At 38.1% G+C, this 16,092-nt stretch overlaps 1 protein-coding gene across 3 annotated transcripts in view; it reads left to right on the top strand.

Moving 5' to 3' along the window:
- CPT1A (carnitine palmitoyltransferase 1A (liver)) overlaps positions 1-16,092 on the top strand; it is a 42,346-nt gene that overhangs the window by 2,363 nt on the left and 23,891 nt on the right. Inside the window, exons 1-9 of one of the 3 annotated variants that reach the window (XM_014957604.1) lie at positions 2,494-2,533; positions 7,340-7,418; positions 7,559-7,713; positions 8,968-9,107; positions 9,504-9,675; positions 12,909-13,010; positions 13,715-13,852; positions 14,701-14,778; positions 15,576-15,683. In XM_014957604.1, coding sequence (XP_014813090.1) covers positions 7,573-7,713; positions 8,968-9,107; positions 9,504-9,675; positions 12,909-13,010; positions 13,715-13,852; positions 14,701-14,778; positions 15,576-15,683 — 879 coding nt within the window. In that variant the 5' untranslated portion in view covers positions 2,494-2,533; positions 7,340-7,418; positions 7,559-7,572. Of the gene's footprint in view, positions 1-2,493; positions 2,534-7,339; positions 7,419-7,558; positions 7,714-8,920; positions 9,108-9,503; positions 9,676-12,908; positions 13,011-13,714; positions 13,853-14,700; positions 14,779-15,575; positions 15,684-16,092 lie in introns of those variants that run through there. The other 2 variants (XM_014957603.1, XM_014957605.1) reach the window with 2 other exon arrangements.

The raw sequence follows: 16,092 nt of genomic DNA, 5'->3' as shown, positions 1-16,092 counted from the left end.
CCCCCCCCCCCCCCGCGGGCCTGCCCGTTGTTGGCCTGCGCGGCGCTGCGGCGGCGCGACCTTTCACCCACTTCTCGGGAGCGGTCACGTGAGCGGGCCCGGAGAGGGGCGGAGCGGAGCGGGGGGATGCGCCCCCCACCGGGGGCTGCCCGCGGGGCTGGAGCGGGGCCGCCGGGTCCCCCGCCTTCCGGGAGGGAAATTGGCGAGAGGGGGTGGGGGACACGGGGCAGCGCAGGGCCCGCAGCAAAGACAAACACACGCAGGTTGCGGGGCGGTCGGCGGTTGAAGTGAGTGTATTAAAAACAAAAAAAAAAACCCCAAAACCACCACACAACCGTGTATTTTTCTTTTTACTTTTCCAAAACCATTATCTTTGTCCTGCAGCACGCTGTATCATAGTCCTGAACTCCACATGTTCAGAAAAACAAGATCTAAATGGCTGAAAAGCATCTTCTCTGAAGAGGAGCCTGGATTAACTTCAATTTGAATGGTCAATTTAAATATCTGTAAAATGTTTGGAACTGGTTCTTCAGTCTTTCAACCTTCTACAGGCTGAAAGACCTTAATTCAGATTCTTTCAACCTTGTACAGTAAATGATCATTGAACTACTGCGACAGTGATCCAATCAGTTTGCCTTTGGTCACCAAACACTGTTGTCCCTCTTCCAGGATCTCCAAAGTCCTAAAACGTGACATCTTGCATGTCTCCTAAAAGTCCTGCTATTCCAGAAATATCTGTTGTTATAGGGAAGATAATTCTTCTTTACTGCATGAGAACAGAAGCTCATTAGTGCAAAGGGAGAGAGAAGGAATAAAACTTGTGTAATCTAAATACCTAGGTATGTTTTTTATAGCAGTATTAAAAAGAAATACCTACAACCTAGGGCGTAGTTTCTTGGGGGTGGAGGAGGTTTCTGCATGGTATGGTAACTGTGCAGTGTTTTAATTTTTTACACTCTTCCCTTTTCGTATACGCCCATTGCTCCACTTGGGAAGGGAATAAAGAAATCAGTCCAGGATTGCAAAGGAGATGCCTGCAGAGGGTAGGTATCTGATATTCACCCGCAGGTGATCTTGGAAAGCTCTTGAGGTGAGGACATAAACTGATAGGTTTGTCAGTGGGACAGCAAGTTATAGTAAACTCCTTCTCTGTCCTGATTTCAAACTGTCTGCTTTGGGTAAGGTTTGCAGTAGGTCTCGGTGTTGCTGTACCTGTGCAAATACATGTATTCAGTTCTCCACCTTGGCATGCACCACAACATTTGTTCATTTTTTAGATGTGAGAAATTCTTTAAGACATTTGTAATTCCAAGGGAGTGCAACTGTCAGCTGTAGGTGAGGGTGGGAAGGATTGGAGCCAATGACTAGCAATAACCAAAGATGAGAACTTGACATTTGTATGTCAGATGATGGCTGTTGGAGGAGAGACTTGTGTCTTTTTCCAAGTGTCTTGAAGCCACTTCAGTCATGGCTTAAACATTCTTTAAATAATATAATTGTAAATGATTTAGTATCACTCTTTCTTCCTCACCCATCTCTATTCCTAGTTGATACCTAAGTGCTAAGCTAAACTAAATTTTGAAGTTATGTTTATTTTAATAAAGGATCGAATAATTCTTCAAGATCAGATTTCTGGTTGTTTTGATGGTTTTTTTTCCTTCTAAGCTTGCTAGTAGGAGCTTGGCAAGAGTCAGAAGACACCACCTACGTGCTAAGGTACTTCTCATTGCTCTATTGGTGGTACTTTGCATCTTCATGAAGTTATGAGGGCTTCCAAGGCACTTCTAAATTCAGAACTGTCATCATACTTTAAGACATGGCACTACGTGTCCTTGTGCTAAGAGCTAGAACATGCTGCAAGTCTGCCCACTATCTATGAACAGACTGTGGTTTCAGTACCAAAGATGTCTATTTGAGGGTTCTGATAGTATGAAACCTGTGTGGGATGGTACGTAGCAGTGTTCCTGGAGAAACTGTATGCGACAGTCACTGCTTTTCCATGAAAACCATCAACCTTTGATGGCCAAAGTAGACTAATTGGAGAGAATTGTTTTGTGAACTTAGCTCTGTATGTAAAAGCTAATCTATAAGTAGATGTAAAAAATCAGTGAGGAGAGCCTCAAAAACTAAATTGTTGAAGTAGCTTGCAAGTGAGAGTCATAGAATTAAGTTTTTCCCCAAGGTTTTAGCTATTCTGGGTCATGTGAATAGGACTTCTTTCCGGTTTTTCTCTGCATTTGTTAACTTGCTTTCTTTGCAGGAAAAGGAGCTTCAGGAATTCATACCTTGTTTTGTGCATTGTACTGTAGTACATTTAAATTTTGTATCGTGGCTTGGTGCTTTTTAAGATGCACGTGGTGATTTTTTTTTTTCATTGTCTTTTAGACATTGTGTTATGTGCTTTGGATGTTACCAACCACAAGTGATTTCTTGCATGCCTGGCTAAATGGAAGCATCCTGCACATGGGCTCTCTTTTAGCTTCAGATTTTCCAGAGCTGAGGCCCTCATCTTCTTCCATGGCTGTAGGAACATGTAAGCCCTAATACAGAGTTGCCTGTTCAGTGTCTGCAACCTGAAGTCATAAGATCTGTGAGCAGTCTATGAGTTAAACCTCAGTCTTCATAGTGTAAATGTCCTCAAAGTGCAAAGAAAAATAGCAGTCTGAGGAGGCTTTATGCATAGTAGGCATAGCAGCATAGTTTTTCAGACCATCAGGGCTTAGGCATTGTATGTGTTTTCTTGACTTAAAAATAACATCTAACCTAGCAGTACAATGGAAACAAAATGTGGTTAAGTTTCGATTGGCTCCAGTAGAGATGTGAAAGGAGAAGAGGAAAAACATCTGCAGCTGTTACAGCATGTTTGAAGTAAAACCAGAAAAGAGCAAGGAACAGGAAGCTTTTTCCTTTGATTAAAGTCAAACAAAAAAATAAAAATCCAAGTTTTAAGGGGCAAGTATGTTTTTTAAGATACATTATGAGAGAATACTGAAAGGAATGAAAATAGTCATTTCAGATTACTTTAGAAATTGTTGTGCTGGTTTTTTTTGTAAGTAAGATTTGGCCAAACTGCTCAGAAAGTCAAAAGCTCTTGTTTACGGCTCTCTGTTGGGAATGAGGTTCATTAGTGTATGCTGTGCAGAAATATTTTGCTGACCACACTGCCTGAAGTTAGGAGTTATTGTTTCAGTGTTAGTGAGCTGACTGATGTGGGCGCCGCCTTACTAAGGCTGGCAAGTCAATTTTCTAAGTGTAACGCATGCTCCTCCGGCCTGTGCCCTTTTACCTACTTTGCTAGCAACCACGTGACAGCAGAGGAATGCAAAGGAGGGGAAGTGTACAGCAGCTTATGATTAAATTGGCCTTTAAGGAGGGGAGTAAGTGTTCAAAGAAAGGGACTTCAGGAAATCTTTGGTGTTCAGCCATCATCATTCAGAACAGTCTTAAAGGCTTGCCGGTTTCTTAAGTAAAGGAAAAGGATGTGAAAAGAAACAAGCCATTTGATTGTTTCACATCTTAGGGTCAAGTAGTACAGTCCTAGAACTAGACTTGTCTGCTTTCAGGGCTTGTTTACTTGATGCAGGATTAATACTTGCTGTATTAATATTTCTTCATTTGGGAATGAGAAATATTTTCCTTATTAAAGCTTATTTAATTTTATGATCATGCTAGGCTTTAATTCATTAAAATAATCAGGATGACTGTTCATGATTAATGCTATTTATAACCTTTTTCTACCTTGGACAGTAGACACACATGTGCCTAAAAAGGGAAGGGTTCCTGAAATTCTTTCTTTTCAGAAATAGAAAGGAGGATAGTTACAAATTCCCAGTCTGAGAAGTCACAGGAAAATTGATGGGTAATAGAAACTAGTTGATCTGGTATTTAAGACACTGGCATTCCAGAATACAAAATTCCATGAGTGAACTGGAGAACCTGTTGACGCTCCTTGAGACAAATCCGGGTGCCTGATTCCCTGTATGGGAGTATGGTTGCTTTTGTTGTGGTTTGTTTTTTTTCATCTCGGTCTTAATAGCACTGTTAAACTTCTGATGAATTTTGAGTGCTTTACCCTTTTGCAAATCCAGGGGCTACCATGTATTACTGCTGCCTCTTTCTGTTTTATTGCTCTCTTGCAATTTTGGTCCCAGCATTGAACTGGTGATGCACGATTTAAATGAATGAAGGGACAGCTGATTTACGACTTCCTGATACTTGTCTGCAGCAAGGCCCTTATGAATAAGCAGTTGTTAGTGACGGAGTCATTAAGTACTACAAATTGCAGTTGTTACTAGGGCATACAGGGCTTGTCTTAAAGGTTTTGAAAGCGGTGTTCAAAGCAGATCTGGTTTGTTTGTTGTCCTAATTAGACACTGTACATGACTAGATCAAGTTGCATACTATCTGTATGACGCTAAGCTTTAGCCACCCTTCTGGAAACCCAGAAGCCTGATTCACCCAGGAATCAGGAATTCACTCAGCCTCTGAAACTTGAGCAGTGGCTGATGGAATTTGGAGTTCTGTGAATTGCCACCAGCCACTGTAGCAGTAGTTGTATTGCAGAGGCTGATCATTGCAGGCTGGTCTAGGGGTAGGCACTTTAAATACTGCCGACAGTCACTACCAGGAGTCAGCAATCCTACTAGGTCCTGCACAATAGCACTTATCTTGTTCATCTCTGCCTGATCACAGAATTACAGAATCTTAGTGGTTGGAAGGGACCTCTGAGACCTCTGATGTTCCTTCTCTTCCTGTATTGTTTATTTATTTCCTAAGCCTACTATTACTGCATCATTTCCAGTACTTACATTTCCTAGTTCTCTGCTCGTGCACCTTTGTGCTCCTGCTTTGTTCTCCAGATGACTTTGCCATAGCAGAATATTTGCAGACTAGAGCAGCATCACTACAGTCATAATAAACTGCTTTTGAAGTGCCCAGCTAAACTGCACTAGCTATCCCTTGCATGCTGTTCAACATGAACATCTATCAGAATTTAAATTTAATTGCAAAGTCTAAGCTTCAGGTTTGCAAAAGCAATGTGAATGTCAGCCTTTAGGATTCAAAAGGCATGAAGTAATTGTACTTTCTTTTGATTTTTGCTTAAATAGAAATGCCAGTGCCACCTTAAAACACTTGGTATTGGTAATGTTGTGGAATGGAATGGTATGGAAAGAAGGAAGCTATGAAGATTAGCTGATAAATAAAAGCATACTGTTCAGTTCGACTTAGCCGTATCCTCAGAATTCAGACATAAATATGTAAGCAGAATCACAGTTACTTTTCTGCTTTAACTTCCAGTGGTTTTTATTTGATCCTGTTATGCCTGCCCATTATGATGGTCTTTTGTCTGTATTGACACCATTGTTGATATTTGTTTGGGTAGTTTAACTGAGCTGCATTTCAATTAAATTTCCTCATAATTTCAGGTTTGTTTATGTGAAGGTCATTTTTAAGACCTTTGTAATTTGGTTTCCTCAACTCCACATAGTTTTGATTTTGCACTTATTTACCAGTCAGAACTTAGAGCCACAGGGGCTATAGTATCTTATTGCTGTGACTAATCAACTTGAAATTATTGTGGAATGATTAGAGTTGAAAGGAACCTTCAAGATCATCCAGTTCCAACCCCCTGCCATGGGCAGGGACACCTCCCACTGGACCAGGTTGCTCAAAGCCCCATCCTGCCTGGCCTTGAATGCCTCCAGGGATGGGGCATCCACAGCTTCTCTGGGCAACCTGTTCCAGTGTCTCACCACCCTCACATTAAAGAATTTCATCCTAATACCTAATCTAAATCTACTCTCTTTCAGTTTAGAAGAGTTACCCCTCATTGTATTACTACACTCCCTGGTAAAGAGTCCCTCCCCAGCTCTCCTGTAGGCCCCCTTTAGGTACTGGAAAGCTGCTATAAGATCTCTCTGGAGCCTTCTCTTCTCCAGGCTGAACAACCCCAACTTTCTTAGCCTGTTTTCACAGGAGAGGTGCTTCAGCCCTCTGATCATCTTCATGGCTCTTCTCTGGACTTGCTTCAGCAGGTCCATGTCCTTTTTATGTTGGGGGCCCCAGAGCTGGATACAGTATTCCAGGTGGGGTCTCAGAAGAGAGGAGTAGATGGGCAGAACTGCCTCCCTTGACATGATAGCCATGCTTCTTTTGATGCAGCTCAAGATGTGGTTGGCTTTCTGGGCGGCAAGCGCACATTGCCAGCTCCTCTCATCAGGTCCCATGGAATTGTGCTCCTTCAGGTTCCTTAGATGGTCTCAAACCTGGTATTCTCCTGTAGTGGGCAGTTCCTCATTCTCCCAGTCCCTGCCTTTGCCTTCTGCGATTTGGGTGGTGTGGCTAGAGCCCTTGCTAGTGAAGACCAGCAAAAAAGTCATTGAGTACCTCAGCCTTGTCCATATTCCAGGTGACCAGGTCTCCTGTTTCCTTTTGGAGTGGGCTCACGTTTTTGCTAGTCTTCCTTTTTTCACGAACATACCTATAGAAGCTGTTCTTGTTGCCCTCGATGTTTCTGGCCAGATTTAACTGTCTGGGCTTTAGCTTGCCTAGCCTGATCCCTGGATGAACACAATTTCTCTGTGTTCCTCCCAGGCTACCTGTCCTTGCTTCTATCCTCTGTAGGCTTCCTTTTTGAGTTTAAGTTTCTCCAGGAACTCCTTATTCATCAGTGCAGGCCTCCTGGTGGTTTTGCCTGACTTCCTCTTCGTTGGGATGCATTGCTTCTGAGCTTGGAGGAGGTGGTAGTTGAATATTAGCCAGCTTTCTTGGGCCCCTTTTCCCTCTAGGGCTTTATCTCATGGTACTCTACCAAGCAGATCCCTGAAGAGGCCAAAGTCTGCTTTCCTGAAGCCCAGGGTAGTGAGCTTGCTGTGTACCCTCCTTGCTGCCCTAAGGATCTTGAACTCTACCATCTCACAGTCACTGCAGCCAAGGCTGCCCTTGAGTTTCACATTGCCCACCAGCCACTCCTTGTTGGTGAGAACAAGGTCCAGCATAACGCCTCTCCTCTTTGACTCCTCTATTACTTGGAGAAGGAAGTTATCCTTAATATGTAAATTAAGTTAATATAACTAGGAGCAGCTTTGGTTTGCTAGCTGACATGAAGACTTCAAATACTTTTTGTTTCAAAATGATGAAAAAAAAATTAGTTTCTGAATCTCCTTTATCACCACAGTGAGATGTTATGTACCTGTGATCTGCTTTTTCTAAATATTATGGCTTCAATTTTCTGCTGTGCCCTGAATTTTTATATACTGTTTGTATGCACAATATTCAGCTTTCTGCAAGCCTGCCAAAAGACCTAAGTTACATGAGAATGTTTTGCTTCCATTTTCAGCTGCTGTGGTTAGAAGAGGTATCTTAATTAACATACTGGGAGCCCAGACTGAAGTGCAAGCGTAGCCTGTAAAGAAAAGGCAAGTACTGTATGCAAATTTCTCATACTTTGAAATATTTCTCAAAATCATTGTGTAGAAGATGCCTTGCTAGAAAGGGACTAGCTCGTAGTTCCTTTGAACAAAAAGGAAATAACTTTTTAACTTTGCTTTGTTGACAGAACTCTCTCTGAAAATGGCGGAAGCTCATCAAGCAGTAGCTTTTCAATTTACAGTAACTCCAGATGGTATTGACCTGCGTATGAGCCATGAGGCACTCAAACAAATTTACCTCTCTGGTGTCCATTCATGGAAGAAAAAGTTCATCAGATTCAAGGTATTTTAAATGAGTCAAGTTCACCAAACTTTAGGGTTATTTAATGTTTTATAGATTTATTGAAGTTTTGTTTAGGCAAAAATTAATTTCTTTTCCTTTATGTTGAATAAAGTTCCTTATTGTAAAAGAGTTGTAGGAGTTTTAGTTAAGGGATACCGTGGATTGTAGCACTGAGCGATGCTGTGAAGACTGAAAGGATAGAACTTTTTCATCTTCTTTCCATAGAATAAATCAAACAGATGTAGAAATTCAATAGGTTTAGTTTACTTCATTCTTTTCATAATATATCACGTTATTAAGTAATCTTTTAGCGTAATTTAGAAATATAACTACTTGTGATTTTTAGTGTCACATCACTTAGAGGTACAAGCCAATACTCTTGATTTTATGTATTCTTTGCCAAAATTAAGTTTTCAAATTAATGAGAATATTTGCTGTTTTCAAAAGGATACCTGAACATTTAGGTTGTTCAAGTTATGCTAAGTGGTAATGTTTCTGATGAGGTATTTGATACAGATTTCTGTGAATTTGTTGTTTTGTTCATGGGATCGTAAATAAGAAGTATCTAGTTTTTTTAGTAGCAAACTAGATAAGCTACAAACTATCTTCAGCATCTTTCTAAAACATATTTTTAACAGTAGTCTTAATAATATCTTCTTATAAAGCTGTGAGAAGGACTGTTTAAATGATGTATATAAAAAAAAAAAAACAACCCACAAAAAAAAAAAAACAACCCACAAAAAAAAAAAAACAACCCACAAAAAAAAAAAAACAACCCACAAAAAAAAAAAAACAACCCACAAAAACAAGAAAACAAACAAAACAACCAAACCCCACAAACCAAACACTCCACTTGATTCTGGTTTTCAGTGTTTCGTTCAGTAGATTATTCTTGCCATGTATTCATTTAGAGTGGCCTAACACAGTGTAGGTAGGAATTATTGAAATGTCATTTGTTCCAAAGTTATTTGCTAATTTCAGTATTTTTAGTAAGACTTGCATATGGATCAGTGTTGTCTACAACAGAACTTAAAAGTTCCTTTAATTCTTTATATCATTGTGACAATTTTCTGTAACAGTCGAATTTAACTAAATCCATTCCCTACCCTTGAGTTAAGCATATGTAAGAAAATGATGGATAATCTTAATATCTTGTTTAAATGACTTAAATGTGTTGATTTTTGTTTCTTTCCATGGTAATATGAAGTCAGCCACTTTGGTATGAAAAAATTATGTGAAGGCTTTTCTTTCCAGAATGGAATTATCACTGGCGTTTATCCTGCTAGCCCATCTAGCTGGCTTATTGTAGTTGTGGGTGTGATGTCAACAATGTATGCCAAAATTGATCCTTCTTTAGGAATAATAGCTAAAATCAACCGAACACTTGATACAACGTAAGTAGATTGAAAAGTTTCTGTTCCTCTAAAGGAAATCAGTTTTATTTGTAGCTACTCTTAAAACTAACCCTCTTAAAGTGTATCAATTTTTGAACAGTATTGTGACAGAGTTAGCCAAATAAACAGATGTATGAGAGTATGGAGTAGGTTGTTATAACAGTATTACTACATTGTTTTCTGAGTATTTAAGAAGCATATTTGGCAACTTCTGTGGCCTTTGAGCTTGCTGCATGAGAGGGTGTTTGGAAAGGAGTTTATGAAAAAGGGCTAAACAGGCATGAAACTTGAGTAATGCCTGTCTGTAGTACCATTGGACTTTGGTTTGCAATATTATGTTCTCTTTAAAACTTAAACTGATGTTAACTGGCACATGCTGGCTTTTGTTTTAAATAGTGGCTATATGTCAAACCAAACACAGAACATCGTGAGTGGAATACTTTTTGGCACAGGGCTTTGGGTTGCCCTTATTGTCACAATGCGCTACTCTCTAAAAATGCTGCTTTCCTATCATGGTTGGATGTTCGCTGAACATGGCAAACTTTCTGCAGGCACCAAGTTTTGGATGGTAAGGATATATTGTCTTCCTGTTTCATCTTAGCTTCTATGCAATCTGTATTCAGAGCCCTAAAAGAAAAGTTTTGTTGGTTTTTCCTTGCTTGTGTTTTCTGGGTCATGGGACAGGAGGCTGCTAGGTAGATATTTTTACTAATTACTGTCGTCCTTCTGATGCTATAATTAAACTATTCAGGATGGCCTTGTAGAAGGAAGAGTAAACACTTAAAGAAGAACATCTAAATTTGCCAATCCCTTGGGACTGTGTGAGTCAAATACCTACTTTTTCTCTGTGCACAGCTACGGCTTAAAGAACTTGGGCTGCGGCACCAAAGAATCTTGTCCTGCCCAGAAAGTGCAACCCTAATTCTTTGTTGACTAGAAATTCTAACATTTCATCCATTTTAAAATTAATCTTTTGCTTGAAGAAAATAATATTTATTGTCCTTTCAATTGATTTATTGGTATGCCTCCAAAATGAGATGGAGAAAAAATGTAAGGCAGGTAGCTTCTTATGCAGTTTTCACATGAGGATAAGATGAGAGTGACTGTGGTGCTTTGGAAAAGAGTCCTTAAAGGATGTGATAGATGTGAAGTGAGGAAATGTACATGTAGGTGCTCCAAGAGATGAAGTGGGTTTTTGTTAATACTTGGACTTTTGCTAGTATTGTTGTAGAAATAACTGAAGTGCAATAAAAGTAGTCTCTGCAGCCTCAAAAATTAACTGATGAGTGTTAGACTAACAACACATAATGATTTATTATGAAATATGTTCAAGAACAGGTATCCAGAATGGTACACTAAAATAGAATTTAATCTTCATCTGTTACAAATGAAATTTCTAATTGATAGTTTCTCCTGGAAGCGGTATCAGGAGCCTCATGACTCGAATTTGTACAGTACAGGCTCTGAAGGGTAAGGCTTTCTGTCAATTGCTTGAAGCTGTAGCTGTCTGGGTTTTCAGCATGTCCTACCAGATAGATATTTTAAAGCTGTTGATACTGCCTTATCAACTTTAAATAGTATGAACTGTAATGCTACTTACCATGCTTTGTTGCATATTGTATTTATAAGTTTTTGTTTATTGTATGTTGCATATGTATTTTTTTGTGTATTGTTGTATATTATATATGTTTTAAAATACAGAACACTGTAAAGGTGTATGTCCAACAGTGTCTCATCTATGAGACACTTAATATGAAGCTCTATTTTAATACGCTATTATTTCTTTAGCTAGTCTCAACAAAAGAGAAGAGTGGTTTCCCTAGTAAAACTGTACCAACTACTTTAGCTTTCTAGATTTCTATTATCCTTTAATATTGTGTATTTTTCTGGAGAGACTTTCCTGTTGTGGTGTTTGTTTGGGTTTTTTTTGCTGATTAACAGCATGAAAAATGCTATCGTGAATATACTGTCTTCTGTTCAAATAGTCATGCAGATAAAAAAACTTGAGCTCTGATTTCAGGCACAGTACAAAGTAATTTTCAGTCTGGTTGGAAGTCTGGTGACACTTTTAATGAACGTATTTCATCTTCTAAAGTCAAATTTCCTGTACCAGGGTTAGGGGAGAAATCCAAGTATTAATTGCAGTTTTAAAAAATAAGATAAAAATAATAATCTGTGAACAGATACAGTGCATGTTAGAATGAGATTATTTGCTGTGCCTGCATGTGAAATCAGAGATGTAATTAAGTACGTGTGTCTGTCAGAGTGCTTTAATGGTCTCAAGCTGTTATGAATTCTCTATTACAAATTTACTTAAGAGAAGAAATAGAGTGAAATGTATGTACTGATTTGGTCAATTGAGCAGGTACTCTGTCTGAACATTATTTCCACCTTTCTTGGCTTAAGAGTTCTAGAATAAAATTTTCCCTAAGTATGGAATTAGATTTTCTTAAGAAAAGCTGGGCTTCTTATTTTTTCCTCACCTGGCTTCAAATTTATCTTGTCATGAAGCACAACTGGATTTCATTGGGCTGATGGTTGTGGTGCATCCATGTGTACCTGTCAGCTCTCTGGTACAGATCTGTTTGCAGCAAGGTCTTTGTTGCTGGTAATTGTCTGCAATTCTTAATAGTTTTTTGCTGCCTATAACAATCTCCTCTATCTGTGCTGACCAAGAAAGCTGAGGGGCAGGGAAGAATCTCCACACTTTATCAAGTAGCCTTGACACTTGTAGGGAGAAGTTATAGGAATTTAGCAGAGAACTGACATCCTCTGTTTTTTTCTGTCTTTAGTCTGTGGGCCTATATATGATATATGCTGTAGTATATTGGATGGAGATTGGATTTTGACAATAAAAGTTCCATCAGATCATTGGTGTAATACTTGACCTTACTTTCATCCTGAAATAGGGTGATAATATCAAAATACTTTCATGTGTAGCCTAGAGTGGCACGGCCTAGACTTTCAGCCTAGTGTGTGTCACAGCTGAGAAGTAGTTGTAGACAGAAATGCTGCTTCTCTCTTTAGTTTTCCATGGAAAAACAGGAGATGCTGTAGTATCTGAAGCTAAGATGGGAGCTGTCATCTCTGGCTCTTTTGTTTCGATAGGTTTTTTTGTAACAAGCACCAAGTAGAACTCTGGCGTGCTTGCACAATTTAGTATATTCAGATCATGCAGTAGACTATCTGAGATAGATTTATGCTTGAAGAAACTCCAGTAACATCAATGCTATTGTAGATCTTGAGCTGTAACTTTGGAAAATACTTAACTGTAATTCCAAAGCATGATTATTATTTTTAAAAGTGGCTATAATTATCTAGAATCTTTAGCTGAGTGATGGGCTTGATAATGATTCCTGTTGTGAAGCACGATATAGATATTTTTGTAGTATCTACTATATAGTAAAAGGATCAACTCTTAGACTTGCTTTTATAATCTTTACACAGGGAAATCTATGAAGAAAAGAAGTGCTAAGTAACTCTGTCTATTTTCTGTTGGCATCAAGGTTGCCATTCATAAACAGCAATGCTGCCCAGTGACCAGAAGACTGTCTGAGAAGTCAAGAATGACTATGACTGGCCTCTTCCACTGACATGTTGTTTAACCTTCAGGAAGTTAGTTCATGTCAGTGCCTTTTTTACTTGTGAAACAGTGATAAATATGATAGTTTGCTAAAATTAGTACAGTATAATTTACCAGTGAAAAGAACTATGAGTTACATCATGCTTTAGTATTCTGTCATTTTTCTTTTGTTGAACCTAATAATTTGAGGTGTGCATTTTGTTTTTATTTTTCTTCAGACACTCGTAAAACTCTTCTCGGGACGTAAGCCCATGTTATACAGTTTCCAGACATCTTTACCACGATTGCCAGTTCCAGCTGTTAAAGACACAGTCAATAGGGTGTGTACATTCATTAATTCATTTTCTTCAGTAGCAATGAATCTGTATTTAAATGCCCTCATGAGTTTTTTGGGGGTTTTTTTGTCAAGTCTTATAAAAGTGTTGCATGGTGGTGTTAATGTGGTGTAATGGATTAAAACTTCTGCAGAGAAATTACAATATAGGCTATGACAAACCACTGAAACTGGTGACAATTTGGAGCTGATGTAATTCATATTGGATGGTGTGATGTCTGTTAATCTAAGACTATGCAATAAACTGTGATTTCCAGGGCTTTTGAAAAATACCGGTTTTGTTATCTTCCATAGCTTGAACATATAAATGTGTTTTTTATGACACAAAACCTTGTAGCAAAGTTTGTAAGTAGGACACTGTCACAGAAACTGAAGATTTGATTTTTTTTTTGAGAGGAGAAAAAAAAATATCTCTGCCTGACTTCCCTTTTGAGTTGAAAATGTATCTTTAGAAAAGTAGCCTCTTCCACTTGTGATTTGCTGACAAATGTCTGAGAAAAGATCTCATTTCTATAGTTTGCAGGCAGATGTTGAAAAGAGCGTATGGTTTTATTTTAAGAACGTAGTATTTGCAACTCTATAAATTGAGTCTGGATGATCTTTGTCTACTATCCAAATGCTTTATGTAGGAATTGCAAGAAACTACATGTTAGTTACTATACTGATGCTGATTCTTTTCCTGTATTCTAGTATCTGGAATCAGTTCGGCCACTTATGGATGATGAAAAGTTCAAAAGAATGGAGGGTCTTGCCAAAGATTTTGCATATAATTTGGGACCAAGGCTTCAGTGGTATTTGAAGCTAAAATCCTGGTGGGCCACAAACTATGTGAGTAGATAAATAGGAGACTCAGTCATTCAAATGGCACAATTTAATTTGTTCTCTTTTGCCTTTTTTGGCTTGGCTTTCATTCTTTCTTAAATGTGAAAGATATTTTTGTAAATATTTTTGTAAAGTATATCGAAGACCACCTGATTTGCACAGAAATAACTTGTGTGATTTCATAAACAAACAGTATGGTGAATGGGACTTGAAATAATGAATCCTCATTTTGTGTTTGTTATTCTGGAGCAGGTGATTTAGCTTTTGCTGTTAGGATTGCTTTTGAGGTCCGTTTATTTGTTTAAGCTTGATAACTCAACAATGGGCCTGGCTACCCAGGTAGTTTAGAAAACTGATTTAGGACAACTTTTTAATAGAGAGCAGTAAAAGCGTATGGGAAAGAAATAAAGAATTGTAACAATAAGTGGGGTTTTTTACCAAAAAGAAAACCCGAACCCCAACATTGTAGTGAGAACTGTAATATAATTTCTTTCTGATATATTACCTAACATCTAGCTGTACCCAGTAGCCTAAGCTGAGCTATAGTATCATGGCAAAGGCTGCAAAACATTCAGGAGATCTAAAACATTTTAGATATCATCTTCAGATGATGACTTCTTCAGAAGTTGACCAGAGAGCTACAGCTGAATTTAATTTAATTCTCTCACACCTTTTGCTGTTTTCCTTAAAGTTTAATGCAAAGTAGGTTTTTTTTGTTTGTCTTTAAGTCAGGGGGCAAGCTAGCAGTTTCCTTCCTGCTTCTGTATGGAATGTTGTGTTGTGGAGTTATTAACATCGAAGACTATCTGGAAATTATATGGGTTTTAATGCTTTTGTTTTCCTTTGTGCTACAGGTTAGTGATTGGTGGGAAGAATATATCTACCTTAGAGGACGTGGACCAATTATGGTTAATAGTAACTATTTTGCAATGGTAGGTACAGACTATAAACACCTTATGTGTCAAAGAAGCACTGTAAAATTTCTGCCAGATATGGCAGAAATAGAATGATATAATAATTATTAAATATAGTAATATTATTAATAATAATTTTGCGATAATATTTCTGTTTAGAAATTGATTGCCACTGAGTAAATTACCTTTGCTTTTCTTTCTTCTAGTATAACCTGCAGCCAATGTCTTCAAGTACAGTGCTATCTTAATAATAAATTTAGCACATCTGCCACTTAAGCAGACTCATGCAGTAATTACTTACGCAGTTTTGTGCTTACTGCAGCAAGCAATCTTTCAAAAGCTCTATGTAAAACTTCATAGATAACACAATTCAACAAGGTGTGTGCTTATATTCGCAAATGTCTGTATGGGAAGTAAAATCGTAAAAGACCCTAAAATTAAAAGCAAAAAGAGGAAATATAGTCATCTTGGATTCAAGTTTTAAGTAGTGTTGTCTTTTCTATTGGGATGATTAACAGCTGTAATGTATGTCTTAAGGCTGATGCTGTTTAAGGAGACTGTAACTGTTGGAGAAATTTTAGTTTCAAGTCATCAACTTGCTGCACAAGTGCAGTTCATATGTTTTCAAGCCTTTTCTATATTGACCAAAATAAACTTTAAGAACATGTATGAGATGTACTCTTGGTTGTGAGGGGTTTTTTTGTTTTTTTTTTTTTTTTTTTTTTTTTTGTTTTTTTTTTTTTGTTGTTGTTGTTTTTGTTTTTTTAAAATGTAGCCTGGTAATCATTAACTTACGATTCTCATTTACTTTACAGGATTTCCTTTATTTATCTCCCACAACCCTGCAGGCAGCTAGAGCTGGTAATGTTATCCATGCCACTCTACTCTATCGGAAAAAACTGGACAGACAAGAAATCAAGCCAGTACGTATATAAGTTTAAATGGCTTCTGATCTTTTTCCAGCACTGCCTGTAAGAAGCTGATCAGTTTTCAGAATGGGAGAGAAGAGGAATGCCTTATTGTCAGAACTACTTGTAAGATGTAACTAAATTTGTGGTCGCAAACATCTTGGTTATCACTTGAATTGCACATGGGCAGAAACTACCAACTATCAAAAATATGGGATTCTGTCATGCCAACTAATTGCAGTATATGAAATTAACATATGTATTTGTCCAAAAGACAAATAGAGGCTTGTATTTGAGTAAATATTCTGTATATCAGATGTTATTGGTATGTGCTAAGCATGTAATGGTACTTTTCAGCCACTGAAGTCTGAAAAGACTCAGATTGTGCAATATGAGCACAAGGGCTGGTTAGGACAAGGAACAG

Source organism: Calidris pugnax, unplaced genomic scaffold, assembly GCF_001431845.1.
Source record: "Calidris pugnax isolate Ruff unplaced genomic scaffold, ASM143184v1 scaffold211, whole genome shotgun sequence".
NCBI lineage: Eukaryota > Metazoa > Chordata > Aves > Charadriiformes > Scolopacidae > Calidris > Calidris pugnax.
This window is presented reverse-complemented; position numbering and strand designations above follow the sequence as displayed.